The sequence below is a fragment of the Eulemur rufifrons genome, chromosome 20 (genome assembly GCF_041146395.1).
Source record: "Eulemur rufifrons isolate Redbay chromosome 20, OSU_ERuf_1, whole genome shotgun sequence".
NCBI lineage: Eukaryota > Metazoa > Chordata > Mammalia > Primates > Lemuridae > Eulemur > Eulemur rufifrons.
Window position 1 is genome coordinate 48271128 of NC_091002.1, and position 27374 is coordinate 48298501.

A 27374-nucleotide genomic window follows, 5' to 3' on the forward strand; every position below is an offset into this window, starting at 1 on the left:
CTTTGGAGGGCCGTCCGCACACCCCTGCAGCCCCCGCGCGGCCCGGGTGGTCGCCAGCTGCCGTGGCTGCTCGCGCGCCGAGGTTCGGTCTGGCCGAGCGGCTCCCGCCGCCGCGAGCCGCGAGGTCCCCGAGCTACCGCCCAGCTCCCGCGGCGCGGCAGCCGCAGCCCGTCCTCGCAATTAACTCGCCCGGCGCCGTTCACTGGCGCTCTCGGTTCTTTTTATTTTAATTTATTTTATTTTATTTTATACATTTTTCCATTTGCCTCAAAGAAATTGTTCACATTAATTGTGAGATGCACAACGAGCGCAAGGGAGCATTCTCCGTTAGAGAAAAAGCACATGGTGGTGGCGGTGGGGGGGTCACTGGCGCTTTCCCCAGCGCCCCGGGTCTCGCCTGCGCCCCGCGGGGGCCGCCGTCCGCCGGCACCCTCGGCGAACCCTGGACCCGGCCTGGGGGTCTCTGCGTGTGCACCCCGCTTCGCCAGCACCGTGCTCGGCACACGGGGGACACCAGGAACACACATGTGTATAAAGTTTGTTCGATGCAGAGACAAAGGCAGGCGCGAGGCCCACTCGGGGGGCTGCAGGGCGACGTCCCTTTGTTAAAACCCCAGTCCCAGGAGCCCTGCCCGCAGCCCCGCGGGGGCCCGGCTAGCCTGGGACGCGGGAAGCCGGCCCTGCCAGGCCCAGGGCCGGGACAAGTGGCCGGCTCTCCGCGCGACCCCAACCGCTGGGGCGGGCGCGCTGTGCCGTGTCGACCCCCTGGGGCTCAAGCCTCGAAGTGGCTGCGGGCTAGACGAGGGCCTCGGCGGGGTGGCCGTCTGCCCCTGGTCGCCGCGCGCCCGCCCGGGCGGCTGGAGCCCGACGCGGCCCCTCGGGGCCCCTGTTCGAATCCCGCCGGGCCGGGCCTCGGGCGGCGTGTCGGGGTGCGCTGGCTGCCCCCAGGCCAGGCCAGTCGCGGGAGACCAGGCCGGGGACGCGGGGGACACGGGGGTCGTGGGGGAGGCGGGGCCAGGGCCCAGCATGTGGGCGCACAGGCCCAGGGAGAGGACAAAGTTTATTGGAGGGTGGGGGGCGTCTAAGTTTTCGGGGAACTTTTCCACTTGAGATTCCACAACCCTGCAGTGCCCCCTACAGAAAGCGGCAGTTGGGGAGGGTGGGCACCCCTCACGACCCCCGGCTGCTGGCGGCTGCACGGCCGCGGCGGCCTGGAGCTCAAGCTTCCTTTTTTTCCCTTTTTTTTTTTTTTTTCTGGTTGTTTTTCGGATACATTTTTTTTTTTTTTTTTCAGAGTTAAAAAAAAAAAAAAAAGCGAGCGCGCGAGCCGCCGCCTGCAGTGGAGCGTGCTTGGCCTGCAGAGGCAGTAGTCTCCAACTTTTCCTCTCCCGCCCAAACTCCCCGCGCCCAAAACTTTCTCAAAAGAGCCCAAATTTGCCTGCCGCACAACTTCCACTCTAATGCAGGCGCCAAGACCCCTGGCAGCGGTTTGGACCTTAGGGGCCACGCTCCCGAGGCTGGCCGCCCCGCTAGCCTGCTCCCAGTGCCTGGGCCCAGCTCGGGAAGAGGAAACCGGGAGTCCCGGGAGCACCTCTGGAGAGGGCGGAGCCCTCCCGCGCCCCGGGGCAGAGGGGCAGGGAGCTCCTGCGCCCGGAACGTTGCTAGCAAGGCTTGTGAGCGTCGCAGGGGGGCACTCGCGAGGGACGGACAGGAAGAGGGCCGGGGGGAACGCCAGAAAACGGGACCGTAGCACGGAAATGGCCTGGGACTGAACTGCACTGTGATCCCGGGATGGAGGGAACCAGAGAAGAGGAGTGAAAAGGCCGGGGAGGCAGCCCCTGTTGTCCTCCAGGAGGCCTGCAGTCTGCTGGCAGTGAAGGACGAGGCCGCCCAGGAAAGGAAGGGGTCAGGAGGTCGGGCCTTAGCAGGCTCAGACAAGGCCCAAGAAGGAAGCAGCAGGCACCCTAAAGTTCAGGGTCCTGGCCTGGCTCAAGTTTTCCAAAGAGGGCCTAAGCTAGGCCTCTGGTGGGGAAACTGAGTCAGAGCCAGGCCTCAGGGCACGGCCTAGACGCTTAAGAACCAAGTTAGGGATAAAGGAAAAAGACATTCGAGGTTCTAAGAGACTAAGGAGAGTAGGGGGCTTCAGAGCCTCCCACTCCAGAGCCGGATTGGCGAGTTGGACGCTTGTAGATCCAAGGCTGGATTGGGGAGGGGGTCTCTGAGCCGTTGGCTTGCTAAGCAACGATTGGGGGGATTCAAGTGCTTAGAGATCGAAGGCAGGCCTTGGGTAGGGGGATTAGACAATTGGAAAGCCTAGGTGGTTATTTGGGGAGGGGTCTTTGAGCTTTGTGGAAGCTCGAAGCTGCTGCCTTTTTGGCTTGAGGCCTGAGGCCTTGTCAGGGGAGGTTTCTGTGAAAGGGTGGGCTGGCCAGGCCAAGAGCAAGTGAATAAATCTGGAATATAATTGGGTGGGGGTCCCCTGAGCGGGGGGTCACAAAGGGTGAGACATGGCCACCAGGCGTTTAACCGACGCTTTCTTGTTGTTGCGGAATAATTCCATCCAAAACCGGCAGCTGTTAGCTGAGCAAGTGAGTAGTCACACCACCTCCAGTCCTCTGCATTCACGTAGCATTGCTGCGGTGAGTCTCCCGGCGGCCTCTCCGACACACGCACCGTGTGGACTGCGGCTCTGCCTGTCTGTCTGTCTCTGTCTGTCTCTCTGTTTAAAAAAGAAGATAAGAATAATAAGACTAATACGGAAGTGCAAGGTTTCTTGGCTAGGGTCAGGGGGCATCTAAAACCCTGGATGGGGAATAAACCGTATTAGGTCCCCGCTCCACCTCTGCCTGCCTCTCTCTCTTCACTTCCGTAGCACCCCCGCCCCCCTCCCGGCGTCACAGCACGACCGGCTGCCTGCAATTTACATATGTTTTAACACTAAGATTTGGAAGCGCTTTGCCTTTCTGAAGCCTTCTTTTTGTTTCGTTTTGTTTTTATCCCCCCTCCCTCCCCCCCTATAGTGAGCCTCAGTTTGGCTCTAGTGGCTGGGTTGGTGGATCGCGGACTTTAATCCTTGCAAATGAACGACTCCCTCCCCCACGAAAGGAAGGAGTTGTGTTGTTTTGGTTTTTTTCCTTTTTGCCCGTTTTCTTTTAATGGTCTCGCAGCCCTCTATGTGGCCGCGTTCCTGATGAATAATTGCTTCACTGTTTTTCCTGGGGGCTTGTGTTTGTGAGAATGTAAGGTGCTAGGCTCTTCGTTTTCCATTTCCCAGACAGGAAATTAAGCTTTCCTCTCCATTCGAACTTTTTTAAAAAACATAATGTGTATGTGAAAATTAAGCCCCCAAAATAGGAGATATGTTTTTATTTTATTAACCAGAACCTTTTAGCCTAGCAGTAGGGTTTTTTAGGGAGGTCCTGGTTTTTTGTTTGTTTTTTATGGGGGCTACCTTTCCCTTTCTGAGACTCAGTTTACTGCTCTGTTAAATAAGGGGGCAGGTCTGGATGATCTGTACAAGACAGTGATTATTAGCTCTGTAATATCTTTAATTAAAGAGTGAAGTTATGAAACTAGTTGTTGTGGGAGGCTACCTGCTGTATGTAGAAAGGCAAGGTTTGAATAGCAGCAGCACTGAAGCATGAGGGAATAGTCATCCCAAAACCAGATTCTTGGGGATTATGCTTGAAATACACAATTTTGGAAATCCCACACTTACTTCACCTCTTAGGAACTGTATTGTCTTTTAATTTTTTTTTATTATTTTATCTAAATGCTTCAGAAAAATTATGCCATGTGTCATGATTGTCGACATTTCTACAAAGCGTCTACAAAGACAATTTTTCCTTTTAGTAAATCACAAGTGGAAAATGTCTTTGGCCATATTGATCATAGGAAAGCGATTTTAAGCCATGTGAGCAGTTTTAGAAATAAAAGCATGTAAACTCAAGGGAAAAAGCATAGAAAACAGGGATGGAGTATGTTTGGGTTTTCATTTAAGAATTTGGAGATTTTTTTTTTTTACATTTATAAACTGAAAGAAATGACATTATACATAAGTATAGCACCGAAACAGGCTAATTCCAGTGCTAATTTTGAAAAGAGTATCCTGAAATAAGCCACCAAATAAGAGAGTAGAAATTGAATGAATAAAATTCCTCAATGGAACTTTAATTATGTTAAATCAGAACTGCGTATTCCTTATTGACTTGATTTTATGTTACTTATGGGGGGGGGACCAGAACTAAAACTAAGGTTAATGTTTCCAGGGTTATCAGTTTTAATTAAAAAACATTTTATTTGCTTATTAAATTTTAATCATATAAGGTTCAACACACCTTAGGGTAACATGAGATTTTTTTTTTTTTTAACCATTAAGTCAGACTGTTTAAGAACCTAATGTCTGAGAGATGGGAAGGCTTTCAAAAGTGCATCTCTGAGTCAAATCGCTTTTTAAAATGATTTACTAACTTATGCAATTTTTTAAAAATATATAAGCTAAGTAAAATAATTAAATATGGATAGCTAAAGTGTGCAGTTTGTAAAAATAGATATGTTAGCAAATGTGCATATACATTTAGCTAACTCAGTTTTTTTGAAAATAGATTTCTAAATCCAACTAAAAATACATGTCTAAGTCAGAACATTAAAAAATATTTTCTATATTTTTCTGTATTTCTATGTCAGTCATACCATTGAAAATGTTACATGCTTATATTAATCTGACCATTTAAAAATCTTTCTCAGATCATTAAAGCAATCAGATCATTTAAAATATCCTTGTAGTCAATTCAGACTGTCTAAAAAATAGATTTTACAAATCTAACATAAATAGTTTGCCTAAGTTAGAATTTAAGAAGAAAACACACATTTATATTTTTTAATTGTGTGCTTTAAAAAACACAGGGCATGTCATAAATTTCTGAAGTGTTTAGAGGTAAACTGTTAAATCTTCAGTTTGCTTACAAGTGATTTTACAGATACTATTTCTGCACACACACATACAAAATCAAATATGGCAAGATGCTAACATAACTAAATAGAGGTTACAATTTTCTCAACTTTTCTGGAATTTGGAAAAGCATAAACATTTTGGAGAAAGCCATGTCTAACACAGTTTTTAAAAACTGTTGAATAACTCATGCAGGGCTTTCCACTGCATATCTAGCTCATAAAAAATTTAAAGCCTCCTTGTTTCTGACTTGTAAATTTCAAAACCATGTAGCAAATCAAAGAAAACTATATCTCAGATTTGAATATGAACTAGGTATTAGGTGATATTAAGGAATTATTTAAACTTATAGTTAATTTTTTAATTTTATTAGACATGACTACTGAAATGTTTAGTAGTTAAATGTCAAGAAGTATATTACTTAAGTACTTAATCCCCCCCAAAAAAAATAGAGGAAGCAAATAAGGCAAAATGTTAGTAATTGGTAAGTCTAGTGATGAATATATGGAGGACATTATATCATTTACATACTTTGTATTTGAAAATTTTTAAATAAAAACTTAAACATATTTTTTATAGTAATGTAAAACAATTAAAGAGAGATATTTGTAAATGTGTATCTAAAAGTCAAGCAATTAAAAAGAAAGACACAATCTAAGAGTTTAATTTAATTTTAAAAATTATAACCTGAAATTTTAAGTTTCTAATTATAAGAAAAAGCTGTAGAAGTTGCTCTTGATGTATTTGTTATCTCACAACTAAAAATAAATCACAGCTAAAATAATAGATTTTTTAAAAATTATAATCCTGAATTTTCACATCCTTATTTGAGGAAAAACTTGCAGAAATTGATTGCAAAGTGATATGTATGTATATCTCACATACCTCAAAAGCACACCTAAAGACATATCATTAAAAAAATTTAAACTCAAATTTTTTACATCCTAGTTTGAGGAAAAAAAACTAGAAGCTGGTTGTTGTTGGGGGGGGTGTTTGTGTGTATGTGTATATACGTGCAGACTTGCACAGCATTCAGGCAGATACTCCACAAATAAGCAGGAATTTAAGAAGGATATACAGTGACCAAACAAACACAAAGTCCCAAGGGCCAGAAGGGACCTAAAGGTCAGTTGGCCCAACGTCCCCATTCGTGATAACCCCTCATGCCTGCCTTGCTTGACCACATTCTGTGACAGCAATAGGAAATTCCAACAGCTAGTCTCCCTACGTTTTTTACTACCAAAAATTCTTTACCTTTATGAATGCTGGTCTGTGTGTATCTCCCATCCTGTGGTCGTAGTTCTGGTCCTGTCCCTTAGGGCCTGTAACTCAGGCAGCCTCGTCGTTCTTCCGAGAGATAACCCTGCAGCCTTCTTCCCCGGAGTTTTTTCTAGGCTCGGCAGCCGGGGCTCACTCAGACTGCACAGTTAGGTTTCTTTCCTATGAATGATGTTTAGTTTTTCTATATCCTTTCTAAAGTTCAACACCCAGAACTGAACAAAATCATATTTACTTGTGTTCTTGGTTGTGTTAATTGTTAAAAGCAGACTGGGGTTTGATTTTACACTTTAAGCAAAATGCAGTTGTTGACATTTCTTATGAATTCCCTTTGTTACATTTTGGCCTCAGTTTTGGGTACCCCATCACGTTTATGCCTCAGGGCAGCATGAAATAAAGGAAAAAGCAGTGGACTGTAAGCCTGGAAATTTAGGGTTAAGTCCCATTCTGCTCCTGACGCAGCGTATGTTTTTAAGCAAGTTTTAAATGTTTCTGGGCATCTTTTGCCTGATTTGTAAACTGAGGGGTTTAAGTTAGACAATTTCTAGTGGCCTTGTCAATTCAACAGTGTTCTCTCAAGTTTTGTTTTACAACATTGTTTCTCCTGACCTTAGCTTTAATTTGAGAAGTCCATAATCATCAACAGTGTTGTGGCTCTCAGCCCAAGGTTACTGACAGAAATCCTTAGAAGTAGCCCAATACTGTGCAAAAGTAACTTTGACATTCTGTCGGTCAAGTACAGATTTTAAGACAGCACCTCATTCAAGCAATTAAAAGCCAATTGGCTTTAGGAAGCTGAATGGATTTATGAAGTTGAAAGAAATCATTCAATAAATCTGTAAAATCTTAATGAGTGAAAGTAGATGTTGAATTCTGTTCTGATCTGATCAAATTCTTTTGTGGATTTGTATGATTTCTTTTGAACTCTTGCAATGGATCTAATATAGGGGTTGGAGCTGCTTTGTTAGTGTTTACTGCCTAATCTATACTCTGCTTTAAAATAATGCTTAATCTATAATTGGAAGCTACAGTTAATTGGTCTTAGATTAGCTTGAAACTAGCACATTATTTTTAATAAAACATATGCTTTAGAAAAAAGAAATTAAAGATTAACTAACTATGGCTATAAGAAACCTTATTCAGTCTTGACTACAATATTAGCTGAGATTTATTGAGAGCTTACCATGTGCCTGGCTCTGGGCTAAGCCCTTTTGCCTGAGTAAGGTCATCTTCACAGTGCCCTATGTAATAGGTGCTATTATTTTTCTCATGATACAGATAAGGAAACGGGTTTAGAGGAGTTGGGAAACTGGCCCAGTGTCACTCGCATAATGGGTGGGTGGGTGGGTTGGGGTGCTGCTGTTTCTCGAACACTGGCAAACCTGTCTTCAGAAGCCAGTGCTCACCTCCTGGGCCACTCTGGTGCTGGCTGCATTTTCCAGGACTTGTACTACAGATCCTGGGAAATGGAAAGACTATTGTTTAAAATAACTTTTTTTTTCTTGCAATAGACTAGCATCTTTCTTTATCTCACTTTACAACGTTATATAGTCCATTTTAACTTGCATATTGAAGGTTCTCAGTTTGAGTCCAGGCTGAGTCTGTTGGAAAATTAGTTCTCTGTCTTTAGAATCCAAGTATGAAATCATTGTATATTTCTCTTTAGATCTATTTGCTTTTCTGCTTTTAAAGATTCCATTTGAGCAGTGAGGCTTACTTGAGAAAAAGGGTACTTTGTTGGGTAAAAGTGAAGCAAACTTTTATTTTGGCAGTAACAGAAATAAAGTAAATATCACTATAGCATAGACCTGTATTTCCAACTCATTTTGCTCAACTTTTCCAGACTTCCTGAGTAAACACAGATGGGTTTCCACTTATTTTTCAGTTTTATGTAGAAAGTTCTTTAGACTATAAATTCTACATGCTACTTGGAGTTTTCAGTATTTGCTTGATTGCATGCCATTGGCAGGTCAAAAACCTAGATTTAGACATTATAAAGATTTAGAAGGTGATGATGTGTAGTAACATGTTTTCATTTGGCTGTGTTTTGGTCTTTCCTGATGGTAATTCTAAATGTTTTAATTCAGTTCTTGATGATATTTCCTGGTAATTTGGTGGCAGGGAGAGTTTTGAAAGCCTTCTGTTTTTAAATACCAAAATAGGAGGAGGGGGTTTCTTTGAAACGATGACTTGAATTTAATTCCTGATGTTGTGCGATAGTAGCTGCCTATCACAAATAATTCCTTGAATTGTTAATAAAATTAAAGAGGCTGGAAGGTGGGGTGGAAAGAGGCCTGAACACCTGGATCTGTCCCTATCCTAACCATTAGCTCTGTGACTTCTGGCAATGCATTTATACATTTTGAAGCTTATTACAGAAAAGAAAAAGAGTTGTTTCTAGCTCTAGAATCCCATGATTCTGATTTCACCTCTTATTGACTAATAATTATAGAAATAAAAAGATCAGGGTGCGTGTGCTCAGTTAATAATCCAAAACGATAAGCTCATGTGTAGCAGAGATTTTTAACCGAAGGTTTGCAGTAATACTTGTTCAAAGATTAAATGCCAAGGAGCCACTGCAGAATAGGAAGATTGAGATTGCCTTACATTGTGTTTTATTAATAAAAGATTTCTGTGTTCTCTCACTGAAAATGTAAGCTTTTAAAAAATAAAGACTTGTTTCTTTTTAATGTAAAAGGTAATTGGATCAGATTTCCATTTGACACTATCTTCTCTGTTAATACCTTGTAGCTCTACTATTATGGTAGGATGTATATATAAATATAGTTCCTTTTTGCTCTTAGCAAACTGTAGAAGGAATAAAGAGGATTTTCAGCTTTCTATAATGTCATCTAATTGGATCTTTACATGGAGAAATGTTGTTTGATTACATTTTTATTGCTATCATTGCTTAGTAATATTTTGGCCCTGACAGACCAGCTTCATTTGCACTATTAATTTTTAAAATAGGAAAGTTATGGTTTTTATTTTCTGAATTTACTGTTAAACATAAAAAAATCACCACAGTTGATTATTGAAATTCACCACTAATTATTTCAGTAATCAATACTGTAAAAAAAAAAAAAAAAAAAAAAGACCTGGTTGCTAGTTGCTTAGATTATCTGTCATTAGTAAATGTCTGTTCCGAAGATAGAATTCCACGTTGATCTAGAAAAAAATCTTCAGTTTTAAATTGAAACTTAACCCTCTGGTGCCGTGCTTCTCCCTTCCAACTCCCTTTTAAAAAATCTCTTCTTCTTACCTTTTGTTTTGTCTTGTTTGCTTGCTTTTATAATAGCTTTATGTGCTCTTTCTGTACTAATAATAATACATACCAGGCACATGGTAGAGTTTTTCTTTTATTTTACCACCTGTGTCTCTCTCCGGGAAAGAGTGGTTTCTCAGCTCTCTTTACCAGGGATAAAGCCGTGTCTCCGGGATTTAATTTGCAGAGACCTTACATATGTGGTCAATCACATATTATTTGAATACAGCCATAGACAATTTTTGTGGTTTGTTCATTTTTTAATTTTGTTGCATTTGCAGGGCTGATTTACATTTTGAAATATACATTTATTTGACATGGTAAAATTACATTTTATCTTTGCTCTTATTTTATCTTCCTAAGGGAAATTTAGAATGTGGTACTATACAAGATATTTGATATTTGTGAAATAGATTAACAGTATATTTTAGTGAAACTAAAACAAGTATGTTTTATATGTTTCTAATGTATTTTAAATTTTACAAGTATTTACTGCTCATTTCCATTTCATTTACCAAAACAACAGTCATAGTAAATAAAAATAAAAACATATATTGATGTAGCTTATTTTTTTTTAAAAAAAAAAAAAAGGAAGACTCAGAAGAGGGATATTTTTAAATGCCTTGCTTAGTGGATCTTTATTTTTAGTCAATTTAGAGTTGCTTCAAATCTCGGTGTTTTCTCAACTGACCATGCCTTATCTGTCTGTCTGTCCCATGCATCTTTCCTTTTGCTATCCCTAACTGGATGGGACTGATGGGAACCACAAATCTCTTCAGGAGCTGGATGAGGTATTGTGTTTTGAATATTTTTTATATGTTAGATAATTTCAGTTTATAAAATACCTGCTTTTCATGAAGTCTTTGCTCATATATAAAATGCCACAGAGCTTATACATATTTTAGCATTTGTTTTGATTACTTTGTAATTGTGTTTAGCAGTTTAGTATTTAAAATTTGCTTAACATGCTTTCACACCATGTGAATTGATGATTTAGAAAAAGGGATAGGAACATTGTTTACTACTCTCGGGAAAGTGGCCTGACTTTGGAAGCAGTGAAGGTTGAACATTTTCTTGAACCTGAAGTAAGCCAGATTCTTTTTAGGATAATGTCTTAGCTTCCTGGTTTCTGAGAGATGAGTGGTGCAGCTATTCAGGTGGAGCATAGAAGGCCAGGATGTCTGCTGAAGGACTGGAACCACAGAGCTGTGGGAGAGTCTTCCTGGGCTCTCCCATCTGGGATGAACTGATACTCTGACACTCACCCCTTCTTAGCAGCATGCTTTTTGGTCTTTTCGTTATTTAATAGCATCTTGCCCAGAAGATGGAGAGAGTATATATTCAAAGCACTTTATTTTAGTAGCCCCAATAAAAAGGTTGAAGAAAAATGAGATCAAACTGCTGCTGTTAATGTTTTGGTCTATTTATTTCAGCAATGAAGGGGTGAAAATATTTCTCCTGAGTATAGACTTTTTAAATAGAGTAATGAGGGGGTTGTTTTTGTTTGTTTTAATTTAGAAGTATGAACAGTAAGGTGGGATTAGGATCACTGTCTTCAAAACCAGTGGGATCCTAACTAGTAGATTAAGATCTACCTATAAATTATAAAAACATTAGCTAGATGATAATAACAAACTGGGCACAACCTAATGTCCTTCATTGGCAACTGGTTAAATAAATCGTGTAGCATCTCTAGTACTCTGTGACTGTTAAAGAGTGAAGCCCATCTATGAGGGCTACAGTAGAATGAACTCCCAGACACATTGCTAAGGGAAGGAAGCTAGATGCAAAATAGTGTAGATAATGTGATTTCTGCTCCTTTTTTTTTTTTTAAAGAAAGATAACTCACATTTATGCTTATGTGTGCTTAAAAATTTCCAAAAAGATACACAAGAAACTGTTTACAGTTGATAACTCCCAAGAAAAAAATCTGTGATAGAGGGGGAAACTTCCCTTCTATTGCAGACCCTTTTCTTACAGTATATATATATTTTTAAATCATGTACATGTACTACTTTTGTCGCTAAAAAACAATTAGTATTTAAAAACAAATACTCAGCTGGTAACTCACTGAACTAGGTGCCATGGCCATGCCTACGTGGGGGTTTCCTGTCGCTGTGCAATAGCCTCACTGCCAGTAACCAAAGTTAGGGATCTCTAGGGCACATTGGATGTGGTTGGATTGCTGACCAAACCCTAAAAATGATAAGACTTGAGGGCTTAGAGGGCAGGCACTTTTAGAATAGATGTTACTCCTTACCGAACAGTTTGAAAATATGGAAACTGTGACCCCAAAAGGAAGTGTATGGGGTGGAGGGATAACTGATAATAAAATGACTTAGATTGAAGAAGCATATTTGAGTATCTTTCTGAAGAGGGAGCATACGTGGTCATAATTACTTAGGGTCTGCTATCTGAGCTGGTTTCCAGTCTTTCCTACTTCCTCCTCAGGCAGCAAGTTCTAGAAACTGGCTATGTATGCACTGTGTGAACTTGGCAGGCCCTCTGCTTTTCTTATACTTAGCCTCTGAGGGTTGAAAAGGGGGTCTTCACGTTCTATGATCAGAGAGCCACTTTCTCCTCCTCACAAGCTTTTGGACATGGGAGATAGATCCTTGAGCCCATGGTCAGGCTTTTCATTCTTGGTGCCTATGGCCAACTCCTCCCCTGTGCATTTAACTTGCCCCTTTTTCTCCTTCGTCCAGCACCATTATATTTTTCATGAAGTGTACCTTCCAGAATTGTCCATGGCACATACTTGATTTGCCTCATTCATTCATTCCATCCACTTATTGTTGACTCATTCAGCTAATTGTAATTGTGTATTTATTACTACAAAGTGCCAGGTGCTGAACGAGGAGCTGGGATGTAGTTGGGAATGGTGTCCAGAAGCTTGCTTTCCCGAACCTGAAGGAGGACTTTCAAATTGGTGTCTTCTGGGAGTAATAAAAGTGTTTCCCAGCTCCCTGGGTGGATCAGAGGGAAGCAACCCCTTTGTAGGTGAGGCCTGAGCAAAGTCCCTGACTGCATCTCTTGGGCCTCCCAGAGTGAAGTTATCTGATGGCCCCTGCTCACTCACAGGTGTCCTGCAGTCTGTCCATATTTATGTGTCGTTCTCCTACCCAAACCTGAGTACCCTAGGGATGCCACTCTTCATTCTTCCCAGAAAATGCTAAGTAAGGTGTCCCCTGAGGAGGAAGCCCTCCCACCATTCATTCTTTTACCCAGGGAAGTATCTGGCCTCTCCTTTGTTCTGTGTCTCTAATCTGCTTCCCCTCTTATGACAAAGTAATCTCCCAAGTTTTTGGTCTTTTTAATTCAAAATAGGAACTGTTAAAAAAAAATCATAAGATGTAAATGTCAACCTCCCAAACCACACCACCTGGGGAGGGCTGGGTGATCTGGTGGGCGTATGGGATGGTCACTCTGGGACGTAGCCTGGAGAGAGGCTCAGCCCAGCTGGCTCTCAGTGCCCATATTCAAAAAATAGGGGGCAGCTCCTGAAGGGTTGTTGTGGGACTGAAAAAGATCAAGTCAGTGAGGTGCTTAGTACAGTACTGACAGAAGACAGGTCATTACATAAATGTTCCCTATTTTGGGTTTTTTTTTTTCAAGCATGTATATATTAATTGTGAAAAAAGGAAAAAGTAGTGAAACTAACAACATTAATATCAGGGTGGTGTGGTTCTCAGGTTTTTTATTTCTATATTTTTGGTACAGTTTAAAAAGTATCTTGAACATTTATTAATTTCATAATCAGAAAAAATAAGCATTATTTTAAAATTATCACAGGTTTAAAAAAATGTAGTGTTGACATCCCCTGATTCTCTTTTATCCACAGGCTTATTACTCTTCCAAGCACTCAGATTTCCTAAACTTAATTGTCTATTAGTGAAGTCATGAGCCTTCTGAGCCCAGCGAGTTACGCTTGTGGTCTGACTTCATCATACATGCTCCCAGAGCCTCACATGGAAGCCAAGTTGCCAGGCTGTTATTTTCAAGGTCCCTTCTGGACTTTTTAAACGTTCATTGCCAGAGACAATCCAGAATTGTACTGTTCTCATTACCAATGCATTATGGCTAAACTTAGTTTATTTATTTTTTTTTTTTTTGATGGAGAGAAGATGTATCTGACTTTTCCAATCTCTACAGAGGCTTTGCTATTTCCTTATTCTTACAGTACACTAACCAGCCTTCACGTAAAGGCAGAGTTTTTAAAGAAAGGAAGGCTGTATATTTGGAACAGTAAGATTTATAAGAGAGTGTGTTCCTTCCACAGATCAAGGATTTGTCCATACTGTCCGGCACTCTTTACAGGGACAGATGTCAACGTCTGAAGTGGATCAAGGGCAAAAGATAACTTGAACGTGACTGGCAAGCATGCTATTTTTTTCTTTAGCATCTATTGGAATTTTTCTGCATTTCCCCTGAATGATGACCCTGGGTTAGGGTAGTATACCCCCATAGTTCTTGGAGGACAGAACTACAAATCAAAGATAAGAATTCTTAAATTCTTAATTCTCATAAGTACAGTTTTTATTTTTAAAATTTTCTTATTTAAAAAATATGAAAAGATTTTTTTACTTCAGAAGCACAAGTTCATTTTTAAAAAGCTTTAATAATCAATATCATACATTTGGTGGGGGACAGAGTTAAAATTCAACAAGGGTAAGTAAAGAGAATTAGGAATCTAGCAGTTTTTTAAGATCTATATGAAACAGGATGGCAACTTGAAAATTGATGTATATGCTGGATTTTCAACAAATAAGAAAAAACCTGTTTTTAAATGGAAAGTGAGGTTTCTGAATTTGAAAGGGTGCTTATTTTTCACTTAAAATTTTTTTTTGTTCTTCACATTTGTTCCCATTTCAAATAGTTGATATTTATCTTCAATTATGTTTTCCCTTCCCAAAACATACTTTCTTCTTTTTTAATAATACATACTATGATACAGATTACAAATCCATACCAATAAAAGAAATGACACATTTCTCAATAGGGCAGCATTTGTTTATCATGATGAGCTATAGCTATAGACTAGATCATAAAGGGGACAAATTATTTGCTATTTAAAGTTTGCATTCCTAAAGAATCAGCTGTTCTATCTTATTGGCAAAATCCTGATACAGTGTATGGGAAAGCTAGTACCAGCTGGGTGGGCTGGCATCTGTCCTGGTCATCTAGGGATCTCTTATTTGGCAAGCTTCCTCAGGACCCTTAAGTGTATTCTCCCCAACTTTGATTTACATCTAATTTTGGGGGAACACATCTATTATATAAAATTAAGTACTGCTTCAAAGGGTTGAATCCACTTCAGTTGATTTTTCATGTGTGGTTTATAATTTCTTATTTGTTTTGAATAAAATGATATTAATCACAATGCAGGTAAATTTGGTGAGATACCATCTCTGTGCATCTTTTTTAGTTTAATGAGTATTTGTAAACAGTAAAAACAGTACAAAATAAGATCATGAGTTTAAAAACTATGTAATCACTATAAATAAAACAAATTATCATTATTGAAATATGCTATAATAATAAAAATGGTGGAGGTTGATGGTGAAGATGCCAATTTGCTTTTAGGAATTTTGCTGTGAACTGTTCAGGATTTAGGACCTATTATTTAAAAAGTGCTTTTAATCTAGGTTTTTCCTTATATGATATTTTTTTTTCCCTTCATCTCTGGATTTTTAAATTTTGTCCTGTTCCTTTATTGTGAGAAAAGCAAATAAGCATTTACTGAATGAATGAAAAAATTAATTTAGATAAATGCAGGGAAGAGGGAAGAAAAGCAATACAAATTCTTCACCCAGTCCTACAGTGAAAATTTACAAAGTATTATCTATAAAGGACTTTTATAGACTATTTTCCATTACATTTTGATCATCATTTGGATCTTTTGAAACCGGCATGTGAAAATTCTGAGCTTCGGAGAGCTGCTCAAGAGCTGCTCAGCCCCCGTCCACTGATCACTGCCTCCAGGCAAGAAAACAGCTTAACCATTGCCAAACCTGTGGATTGCCTCCCATTCTTAAAGGCTTTCCAAGGCAGTGCATTATATGGTTAAAATAAACAAGAACTATCAGTATCATTTCAAAATAAGGGGAAATGTTGCCTGTGGACATTTAACTAAAGAAAAGAAATGACAATGTAAGATTGCACTGAGATTTTAAGGATTGCTTTTGCCGAATGGTAGATATTTTGCTAACCATTTTAGACAGTTGTTTCACACATTTTAGCACATGGTTAATGATCCTGTGACTGAGATAACTGGATTAGCACTATTTCTAAAATATGCTAAGTGTATGTAAGTAAACCTTGCTACTAATTTTGCATTAGTACCACTTACAGCCTAGCATTTTTTTTTTTTTTGACTTGTGTCTGATCACATTAATGGTTGAGATTCCTGCCGTTCTATCACAGTGCTAGTGCTAAGAGGTATTTCTTTTAAGGATTTTTTTGTTGACTTTTTCATTACATTTCTATAGCCAGATCAAGTCAAATTCATGTTCTCAAGTATGTCCAAGGAAGTTAAGAACTGGTGCATGAAAAAGATAGGAAAACAATTCCAAATCCTAGCAGTATCAAAAGCAAGTTTATAATACAGGCAAGTGCATTTACTCCTATGTTTCTGTATCTTTTTAGGGAGCAACATTTAAACGGGAGTAAGAATATGCTTATGTAAATTGAACTCGAATAATTCTTTTCACATCTCTTTCTTTCCTTATAGCTTGCTGATGATCGTATGGCACTGGTGTCAGGCATCAGCTTAGATCCAGAAGCAGCAATTGGTGTGACAAAACGGTCCCCTCCTAAATGGGTAGATGGAGTGGATGAAGTAAGTTGAATGTTAGTTTCACATTGTCTTATTTTTTAAAGTAATTATGACAACATATTAAGATATCTGCCGTATAGGCTGGTCCGAAGGTAGTGAGTTACTGCTGTCAAGTGTTGACAGTTCCAGATCAAATCCTTGTTCCACTGTTTCTCTCCTTCTCACTACTGCTCTTGACTAGTAAGAAAAAAATTTTAAAAAGAAAGTTATCTGCCATATAAACTGATTTGGCTATGCTTAAATTTGTGTCCCTAGAAATACTTTAGGTTTATTCATTTTATCACAGGAAAAAGTTGTGTGTGTGTTAATGATTTTGGCTCTAATTTTAATATTAGTAGCAACTACCTGAATTATAGGAAGAAGAACCATACAAGGAAGAATGGTATTTGATTTTCTGATAACTTGAATTAAAAGTTGCTCGCACATTAGCAAACCAAGTTTACTGAAGACCAAACTCTATATTCTGAGTGTAGCTAATTGTCTGGGAGGCAGACAGATACCTGCCAGGCATCAGTGGAGTTCTGGTGACTTCATTTGTTTAGATACAGTACGATGTTGGCCGGATTAAACAGAAGATGAAAGAATTAGCCAGCCTTCATGACAAGCATTTAAACAGACCCACCCTGGATGACAGCAGTGAGGAGGAGCATGCCATTGAAATAACCACCCAGGAGATCACGCAGGTGAGGATATGCAAGTGAGTCTGGGGAAACCAGCCAAGCCTTCTCCTGGCAGTCCTAAAAGCTATAAAGTGTTCTTCTAAATCAGTTGGCAGATGGGTTTCCTAGAATTCACTTCCCAACCTGAAGTTTTTACAGGGTTTCTCAGAGGCCCTGAGATCCTCCAAGCCTCGGCAGAGATGCATGGGATGTTTCAGAGGTCTGGGGGTTATTTTTCAAGATACTACTGTAGATTGTTAAATAAAAATCGAATTTTGAGCATTACCAAGTTTAATCATTTGATTTTAAAATGTATAACTTCTGTCATTTACTAGTGCTTAAAATTTTTTATGCTAAAATATAGTGCTCATAAGTGAAAATTTAGTATGCTAGAAAAATTTCTTGTAAAGTGTTAAATTTAACTAATTTTTAAATAACACTACTGGTGTTTAAACTTTAGTGTTTACATTTTTTATTTGTTTAAGTCTCCTGGGTCCTAATTAGCAGAGGAGTGTGATGCTAAAAGCCCTAAAGTGTTAGAATGTTTGAACCCTGGCCCTTACCATTGTAACAGTGGCATAATTCTCATTTACTCCCTCTGACTCTAGTGTTCTTATCTGTAAAATGGGAATAATAATAATAATAATATTACCTGCCTTATAGGATGCTCATAGGGATTAAATGAGAAGGCAATAACGCAGTGACATGATAATATAGGTTGAGTATCCCTAATCTGAAAATCCAAAATCCTCCAAGATCTGAAACTTTTTTGAGCACCAACATGATGATCAAAGGAAATGCTTGTTGGAGCATTTCAGTTTTCAGATTTCAGATTTTCAGATTAGTGTTGCTCAACTAGTAGGTATTCTGCAACTATTCCAAAATCTCCAAATTGAAATCTGAAACACTTCCAGTTCTAAGCATTTAGGATAAGGGATACTCAACCTGCATAGCCTGATGATACGTGCGGTGCCAGGCACACAGCAGGCATTGGACACCAGGAGTTGAAATCTAGTTAAATTTTTCTGTGTATATAAATGAAGCCTGAGATTACTTGTATCTGTTCACCTTTCTCTAAGCCAGCCTGTAGGAACAGAGCATTTCACTTGTCACCTCTGACTTGTGAATGGTGGAAGCCTTAGCCAAGGGGCTTCTCCCCTAGGCTTTCCTTGAGCCTTGGGCTTGTTCTCTCAGCTCTTCCACAGATGCCAGCGAGCTGTGCAGGCCCTGCCCAGCCGGGCCCGTAGGGCCTGCTCTGATCAGGAGGAGAGGCTGCTCCGGAACGTGGTGGCCTCCCTGGCCCAGGTGCTGCAGGAGCTGTCCACCAGCTTCCGGCATGCACAGTCGGACTACCTCAAACGTGAGTGCTGCTGGGCTGGGTTAGGGGATTTGAGTAAGAAAGAAGCTTTGTTTTCTTTGCTTCTTCTTTGCTACTATTTTTCCACATAGCCTTGTACCTTCCTTGTTAGCTTTTGAGCACTTCCATACCTTGTACAACCAGTGGGAGCCTCCTTCCCATGTGAAGTGAAGGCACAGCTCCAGGTGCAGACCCAGGCTGGTAAAGGCTCCAAAGTAGTTCACATCTAAGCACATAAAGTTTATTTCCTATCTGGCTAGAAGAATTTGGAAATCAATCTAGCACATTTTAAAAATCTGTTGTTTTCTAAATGTTGGGGGTTGAGGGAGCTGCTCCAAAAGAAATATGTAAAAAACGTTTTTTATCACTTAAAGCCACATGTTTGCATAACAATGAAAGTGTTTGAGTATACCTGAGAAAGAAACCTTCCTGGGAGTATTTTAAACACTTCCTCTGCTGGCACCCCTCATTTATGCAACAGACCTTTTCCCAAATAGTGCAAAGCCAAATTTAAGCTGTGTCCTCACTCAGTGCCCTGTAAACTGGGTTTTCCTTATTGGCACTGTATTCAATGAAGTCCTCACATACCCCAAAGAAACCTTGGTTCTCCCTCCCTCTGGCAACAGGCACATTTGTATTTTAATTTTATTACTTCTAAAATTTGATTAGAGCCATTTAGAATTCTTATTAGAGATGCTTCTAGAGAAATATTGATTTTTTAAAAAAATGTTTTATAACAGCAGTTAGATTAAATATTTCTGCTTCACTTAGAGATTCTCAGATGGTTATGCCATTTTTGTCTTGGCATCATGTGAATTGTACACATTTACAGTGTGACTTTGTCTTGAATAATCTCAAATGCTTGCATATTAATATGTTTATAATCCTGTACTCGCCTCCCACCCCCACTGGAGATAGGCTTCTTTAAATCTGCTGAGAATATCTCCATTTTGACTGTTGAGTTTATTCTAGATTTCCCCTTTTTAATCGTAGAACAATAGCTAGGTTGGTTTACATATTCAAGTAAAGTGAATTCCTATCTGTGATAGGCATGAAGAATCGAGAGGAAAGATCCCAGCATTTTTTTGATACATCAGTACCACTAATGGATGATGGAGACGATAATACTCTTTACGATCGGGTACGTGAAGGGGCTGCAGAGTTGACTGCTGTACATTTGCGCTCCATTCTGTTTTCTTCTCTTCCTAGACCTCTAACTTCTGTGCAATGCAAATGGATCAGTGCTGCTAGCTTGTATATCCATCAAGTAGGTTTTGCAGCAGGTAGAAGAATAGCCATACTGTTTCTTCCTTTCCAAAGGCCACAGGGAAACCTTGTTATCTGCTTTCCAGAACCTTCAGGAAAGCTGTCTGCACCCCACTTTTCTGGGAAGAACCCAGAGAGGCTTAGAATCATCCCTGGAGGTTTTGCTCCTCTGTCTTTGCAGAGCTGCAGACATAGACTTCTCTCCTTGGCCCCCACTTTGACCATGGTGCCTTAGATCCTGCTGGTTTGGGGGATTTGGATCTTTCTTGTTAGGAAAAAATAAGTGCTAATTTATGGTTTATGAGCTTTAAAGAAATATTTTCAGAATTCATTTTCTTCAAATTATATTTAAACTGGTATACCATAGCTTTCCTGAGAGGGAAAAAAATCTAACCTACAAATTCTGCACTGTTGTTTTGCTAGGGTTTTACAGATGACCAGTTAGTGCTTGTGGAGCAGAATACACTGATGGTGGAAGAGAGGGAGCGAGAGATTCGCCAGATCGTGCAGTCCATTTCTGACTTGAATGAAATATTTAGGGACTTAGGAGCGATGATTGTAGAACAGGTACGTGAGCTTCCTCATCAATGGGTTTTCCTACTGTAATATCTGGTCCTTTTCCAAATTCTTTGATCCTGTACACCTTTCAGGAAAAAAAAATTAAGACTATTCCCCCAATGTGTGTGTGCACAAATAAATGTATATGCAGGTTGTGTCCCTAATCTGAAATCCTCCAAAATCTGAAATTTTTTGAGTGCTGACATGAAGCCACAAGTGGAAAATTCCACACCTGATCCCAGGTGACAGGTTGTAGTCAAAACTTTGTTTTATGCACGAAATTATTAAAAATACTGTATAAAGTTACCTTTCGGCTATATGTATGAAGTATATGTGAAACATAAATGACTTTCATGTTTAGACTTTGGTCCCATCCCCAAAATATCTAATTATGTATTTGCAAATATTCCAAAATCTGGAAAAATCTGAAACACTTCTGGTCTCAAGCATTTCAGATAAAAGATACACAACCAGTATGTTTATGTATTTACCAATTAAATACTATACTATGTATAGCAAATATAGGCATTGTCTTTCCCTATAAAAATATTAATAAATCTTTTTTTAGATAAAAAATAAGAAGTTCTAATATTCTCTTTCCATGCCCCAAGGGCATTCATGGGAGCACCCTACTTTGGAGGCCTGCTTGGTTCTGACCAAGTTCAGCAGTGTTCTGGCAATATATAAGATTTCCCTTCTAATTTTGGCAGGTTATCTTGTAATGGCGATTGGAACCACTAGCTTTCAAGTAGAATTAAATTGTTGTTCACCGTTAAAATCTGATTAGGGCATTTTATTATCTTGCCAGCAGGGATTTGGGTCCCAATCCCCTGAAACCAACTGCAGAATGGAGTGTTCAGGCCTCAAGATCCAGTTATATTAATTACTCCAGCGGTTCCCCCATGAACTGCTATCTTTCTAATCTAGCATGTTTCCAATAAAAGCCCTGTTCTTCCTTATAGCCTAGTGTTCCTTTCTTCCTATTTGAACTAAGAGATTAAACAATTAAAAAATTCTCCTGAGGCCAAATTTTTAATTTTAGATGGTGGATTGGAGTTTAGTGTTCTCTGCTCTAACCCATGGAGACCTGTGTTCACGTTTACAGACATGATAGTCAATTTGCAGGTCTGATCATTACTGGGGTGAGCTTAGCTGCCATTCTCTGCCTACTTGAATCCAAGTAGTAAGCAGCAAATGGGCACAGAGGCTAGCCCTTTGTCGTTCAGAGCTATTTCCACTGAACCGTATATTTTTTAAAGTCCCAGTAAGTCTGAATGTGGCATATCCTATAGGGGCTAAATCCAAAAAAGAAACCTCAATTTTTCAGTATTTCTTTCTCATGAGCTAGACTTTATTGCAGCTAGCACAGCACTCTGCCATTGAGTGCCTAATACTGCTTGGGGATGGATTCCAGAGGCTCAGTGTGCACCTTTATGACACAGTTAAGTAAAACAGATAATCCCGTGGATGATGATGTCTGTAATTTGCATATCTCATTTTTGAAGTTCAGTTTTCCCAGTTGCAGTTGTTGATTGTCTATAACTGTCACTTATTACCCAGGGTACAGTCCTTGATAGGATTGACTATAATGTTGAACAGTCCTGTATCAAAACCGAAGATGGCTTGAAACAGCTTCACAAGGTAATAACATATCTTTCCTTAGTTGAGAATTTTAGGACTTATTATCAAATATCAAGAATTCATAAGACAGTTCTCCTCCATCGTAACTGTCTTCAGCATCCTTGTTTACTCTACTCAATACAGTAGTGTAAAAATGTACGTCATTTTATTTCAAGCTGACTGTGTGGGCTGTTGCCATTTTACTGCAGTTAGTGATTCTGAGTGTACCTCACACTTAGATCTGAATTTCTGAGAACTCCCATTTGTAACAGTAAATTCTAAAGGGATTGGGGTTTTCTTCCTTTTAGAAAATATTTCATCCTTTCTGAGTCTTCTTGTTTTAGGAAATCAATTGAATGGGCATTTGCTAAAATATATGTTGAAAAGTCTGTCTGCTTGTTGCTGCTGACTCGGGCGTCTCCTATTGTGACACATTTCTGATGAATTGCTAGTAGAGAATCATTCTGGAGAAGATAAAAATCTAATTTTCTCTTTAATTACCACACCGTATCTGTGTATTACCTTGAGAGAAGAGAAATTGGTTGAAGTGAGAGTAGACGCTCTCTTATTCTTTGCCAATAAAGTGGCTATTTCAGGGATGTTTTCATGATATTTGTTAATTTGTTTTTAAAAAATAGTTGAGAAGCATCTTAGAAATCTTATAATCAGTTATGAGAAACGTATGCATAAACTGCTGAGTGGCTCTCATATGTAACTAAGTGGGTACATATTTTCTTTAAAAGGAATGTAATAATGCTTCACAAATAAAATAAATTATGTCCATTTCCTTGTATCCTTGAGACCCAGTGGTGTTTCTAGCCATATAATGAGCATTTTTCCAATTCACTAATGTTCTACTCTGCCATTTTTCTGAAACCAGGCACTTTCTATAGCAGAGATAGCCCCATCTAATAGTAGTATCAGGTTTACAAAATGTCAGACCTTGCACAAGTCTGACCAGAAACCCTGAACTGTCTTTTTAGTGGGCTTGTTGCCACGTGCCTGGCGGGAATGAGACTCCGTCATGACGGAGAAGAGAAGTCTTACCCTGTGTCTGCACAGAGTTTTTAAGTATTTAGATTAACTTGTTTGCCAGGCTCTGTATATTAAAGTGAAAACTAACTTTAGTTTCTTACTCTATAATGCCCAGGTTTTGATATGCTGCTGAATTATGCATTGGTTTTGAAGTTTCCTAAATAAAAACTAGTGAAACATGTTTTGTAATATAACACAGATAAAGGGAAAGGCTTTCTCTGCAGGAGTGAACAAATCTAGTGGGAACTAAAAATTTTGTTTTAGATTCTACTTTATAAATCATTTTGAGAGGTTTCAAAGTATATTATTTAGTATTGGCCTCCCTAGTGTTCTGAGTTACTTATTAGAGCAGTAAGCATGCGCCGTCTTCTCTCGAGTCCCATTGCTGTTGGTGGCACAGCTGGCCGTAGCCTTGGCAGCAGGCTCCTCTAAGGGCGACTGAGCCTTGGGAGTTGCTCACGCTGACCAGACTCCCAAGATGGCCTTACCTGTCCTGATGTTTCCTCTTGGTTGATGGGGGGCTCCTCCAGGTGGGCGGGTAGACTCCCACAGGAAACAAACCCACCAGTCAGAAGGTTGGGGGTCATGGAGCTAGAACAGGAGAGATTGGTTATTCTTTCCAGGTCTTGCTGTTCAGCTGTCTACAATAGCAGCATCCATAGCAGGGCAGGCGTGCTGTTCCCGGGCGTGCTTAGGGACACCCTGCAACTCTCCTGTTCCCCAGCTCTCCTTTCTCAGTGTCCTGTGTCCGTCACCAGCAATATGGGAGCACTTGGGCATGTTTGCACCACAGGCGTGATGGAATTCCTGGCACTCCCGCCGAGCTTCCAGGGTACAGTGTTTGGGTGGGGCCTTGTCCCCGGGTTGAGCTTTGGAAGCTCCTCTGTTGTGTCATTATTAATGCTGGGAGGACTTGCCACTGTTGGATTCTTTCTGCATATCACACTGATGGGACACGTGTACCTGCTTTTATTTGAAAGGATGAGTTTTTTTCTTGTTTCCAAATGTAGGGGAGGTAGAAAATGGGCCTCTTTGGGACCATCCATTCCATACCTACTGGTATGGTAACTCTGGACAATTTTATTTCATAGTGAAAGAGACTGCGCTCATTCAAGGAATGGTGCACAGCAATAGGTGGCTGTCATTGCAAGCGTGGGTCACGACAGTCTGTGGGAGTAGAAGTAGGGAGACACAGCTCCCCCTTGATCCGGAAGCATAATTTTTGACTCCTCTGTCAGCCTTTGTTTTAATGGTAGATTTCCAACAAGTTCATTCCTAAATCCAGGGTAAATAGGCAGCTCCAGAATCCTGGAACTCTTCTACTCATGGTGATTGAATTCTCTTAAATTGGTGGAGGGATGGTAATTGCGTAGCTTGTAGCAGAGATGTCAGTTACTGTACAGATAGGTCCAGAAGCCTCAAACTGGAAATGAGCGAGACTTGATTTGGTATTTTTGGGAAAATGACTGCCTTTTTTCCTTTCTCTCTTTGTAGGCAGAACAGTATCAAAAGAAGAATCGGAAGATGCTTGTGATTTTAATATTATTTGTCATCATCATTGTCCTCATTGTTGTCCTCGTTGGTGTGAAGTCTCGCTAAGTGGCATTGGGTTCTCGTGTGTGTCCCAGGCGTGAGAGATCCAGCCTGCACCCCGCCAGCTGCCTGCAGAGGCACAGCCACAAGGACCCTCGGGCACTGGGGCAGAGAGCCTTTCCGTGGACCCTCTTCACAGTCCTGCTCAAGCAAGGGGAATGGGCTTTCATTTTTCCTTCACTGTTGAGAATTTAAGGACCTTTGGTACTGTTGCAGAATAGAGATTGAGTTCTATGATCAGCTTTAATATATATTTTTTTTAGAAAGAGAAAATGAATTGAAAGTTTACAGGCACTGTAGAAGCTGTTCGGTATTATATGTCTATATGCTATTTTTTTAGCAGTCATGTCTGAGCAGCATGTTAAAATAATTTTTGGAAAAATTTTTTTAAAACCATCTGGTTTTTAAGAAATTTGGTACCAAAAATTTATGAGTAGAGGCAAAAATGCCTCTTCATCTTTCTCAGTATATTTTCCAGTTGAAAACAAACTAAGAAGTCCTTTAAGAATTTATAATCCGTTCCCCATTAACTTAATTTAGCTTTTCCATCACTGTTAATGATCAGAGTAACAAAGTGTGAAAAATAAGAAACCATCATTGATGTTAATTAACACATTTAGATGGGCCAGTTAAAACAGCTTCATAAGTTTAAATTAATTGCAAGTGGAATATTCCTCATTTAAAATTTTTGCACTGCATTTTCTACTGTGTAAACCAAAAGGGGTTACTAAGCAAAACCACCTAAATTTAAAAGTTGGTGATTTGAATGTACCTTACATTAAAGGAAGCTTGACAGTGTCATGAAAGTCACCAGATTCAGCCAGTGTGCCCCTGGGTGTCCCCAGCCATCCTACTCAGCCCATTACTTATATGCTAACTACATAATGACCTGTTCAAACCAGACTCCATTTAATGAACTGTGAATTTACACAGAGGCCGTTTTAAATGGGTCACCCCATTTAGGATTAGTGGATCTCAAATTATTAACCAAACATCACTCCATTTCAAAGTAAAATATTCTGCCATTGACTTGATTTATTGGCTCTTCCATTGCTACTTAGCAATGCCCAGAAAGTAGCCATATTCCTGAGGGTTGTGGAAATCTTAACTAGGAAATGCCATGTTTGTGTGAGTGGGGATCAGATCGCCAAAGTAGGACTTTTGTCATTTACCTGCCTATTATCAATATGGTGCTTGAATATATTCTTGGAACTGTAGAATAATGTGGAAAGTGATAACTTTAAAAACTGAAGTTGTTTATGTTTCATTGGCCTCGTTTTGACACCAGTATAGTTTGAATGGTCTTTGTATAATTTTTGATAGCTTTTCCATTGTTTTTGCTTCTCTTAAAAAGTTTAAGAAGAGCATGACCTCATTAAATGTGTTACGTTTTATTTGGACCAGTCACATAAAGTGTTTCTCTAGAATTGACTTCGAAGTTGTTTCTGGAAATTTAAACTCAAGTCCAGAAATTCAAGTTGTTGTCCAAACAGATCATGGGCTTAACACTCAAACCCCTACCCCAGCCTGCCCTTCCCGAGTTGATGCCTCCTGGCAGCCACTGGTTTTCTTTTTACCGATATGGCTGTAGAATGACAATGACCTAACGGTGTCAATTCAGGAAATAGCCCGGTATTCCCTGACAAACATCTATTAGGAAAGAGGATCAGAGAATAAGAACCCAGTGACTCCTCAGTCACCTCTGAAACGTGGGGTTTCAATCCTGAGGTCACTGTGGGCATTCTTTAGTCTCACTCAGCAGACTATAACCATGGGTAGTTAGACCTGCTGCTTGGGAATGGGGCTGTACAACTTGGGGGAATTGCCTCAAAAACAGTCTACAGGGGTAATACTGGATTCTTATTAAAGCTTTTCAAAATGCTGAGTCTTACCCTTGAAGGAAAGTGAGCCTTTAAGAAAGGATCACCATTTATTTATATTTATTTTCATCGAATAGGGTGATTGGAGTTGGTTTTTGTCCCCCCACCCCATTTGGGTAGAATGATGGATCTGATTAGAAACTATCTTAAGGATCTCATGTTGGGATGGGGGAACTGTCTCTTTCTGCCTGAAACCAGTGCAGTGCCAGCTAAAGCTGTCTGCTGCCACGACTGGCATCCCCGGGTGGGAAACGAGCAGACGCGGCCTAGAGCTGGCCCCAGAGCCTGTGTGCTAACTTGTTGGGGTCCTCAAACCACTGTATTTTTCTTTTGAGCCTGTACTTGGGGAAAGATCAGTAGCATTTGAGGAGATAAGAGAAAACAATCATGTCCTGGTACCTCAGGGTTTCTTTTCCTCTGAATAAGGTGGACTCCTCTCCCTGCTGACAGCCATTGTCCTTGGGCGTGTTGTGCTCTTCTGGTCTCTGCTGGGCTGTGGAGGTCACAATTGCCCAGTCCAGTTTCTCCCCAGCCTGGGATGCGCCCTGGTGAAGAGGCCCATCTGGGAAGGCTCCTTCTGGACACATGCCCCGTTTAAAGTGTCCGGGGGTGGCTCTGCTTGAGCGGAGCTGGGAGGCGAAACAGAAACATTTACCCTCTGTTCTCCAAAGCTCCTGATCTTTCCTGAGATTGTAACTGAAAACTGCTGTCTCTTGTTTGTTCATTTTGGGAGTTGGTGGTGCTGGCTGGGCCATGCCGTGTGAAGCAGTGTGTGTCTCTAATTTAACAGATTTACCGCTTTCTCTGCTAATTGAGAGAGCATTATTTATTTGTTTTGACACAAGTGCTTTCAGTGTTTTATCCTAGCTAATGGCTTCTTAAAGGTAATAAAACCCTTCCAACCTAATTGGTCAGATTAAGACTTTTTTCCTTGTATGCTTAAATAAAGCAATTAGTGAAGTGCTTCTATCCAAAATGACTCTTTTTGTCCATTTTTAAATCTAATTTACTGTTACTGGAAACTTTTTGTACAATAAAGCAATCGTGCAGATTAAAGAACATCCTGCAATCCCAGTA

The 27374-nt window shown here is 40.2% G+C and overlaps 1 protein-coding gene across 4 annotated transcripts; it reads left to right on the forward strand.

Moving 5' to 3' along the window:
- The first annotated feature begins 1709 nt into the window (after window positions 1-1709).
- STX16 (syntaxin 16) lies at window positions 1710-27312 on the forward strand. Of its 4 annotated transcripts, none has more exons than XM_069495692.1 (9): window positions 1710-2639; window positions 10274-10285; window positions 16225-16332; window positions 16872-17012; window positions 18183-18348; window positions 19395-19486; window positions 20035-20178; window positions 21730-21810; window positions 24319-27312. In XM_069495692.1, exons 1-9 carry the CDS (start codon window positions 2508-2510, stop codon window positions 24421-24423), a joined length of 981 nt encoding a protein of 326 aa, XP_069351793.1. In that variant the 5' UTR covers window positions 1710-2507; the 3' UTR covers window positions 24424-27312. The 4 variants fall into 4 exon arrangements, with proteins under 4 accessions (XP_069351793.1, XP_069351792.1, XP_069351795.1 ...); XM_069495694.1 differs by having other exon boundaries at window positions 1711-2588; XM_069495691.1 differs by lacking the exon at window positions 10274-10285.
- Window positions 27313-27374: the final 62 nt, after the last annotated feature.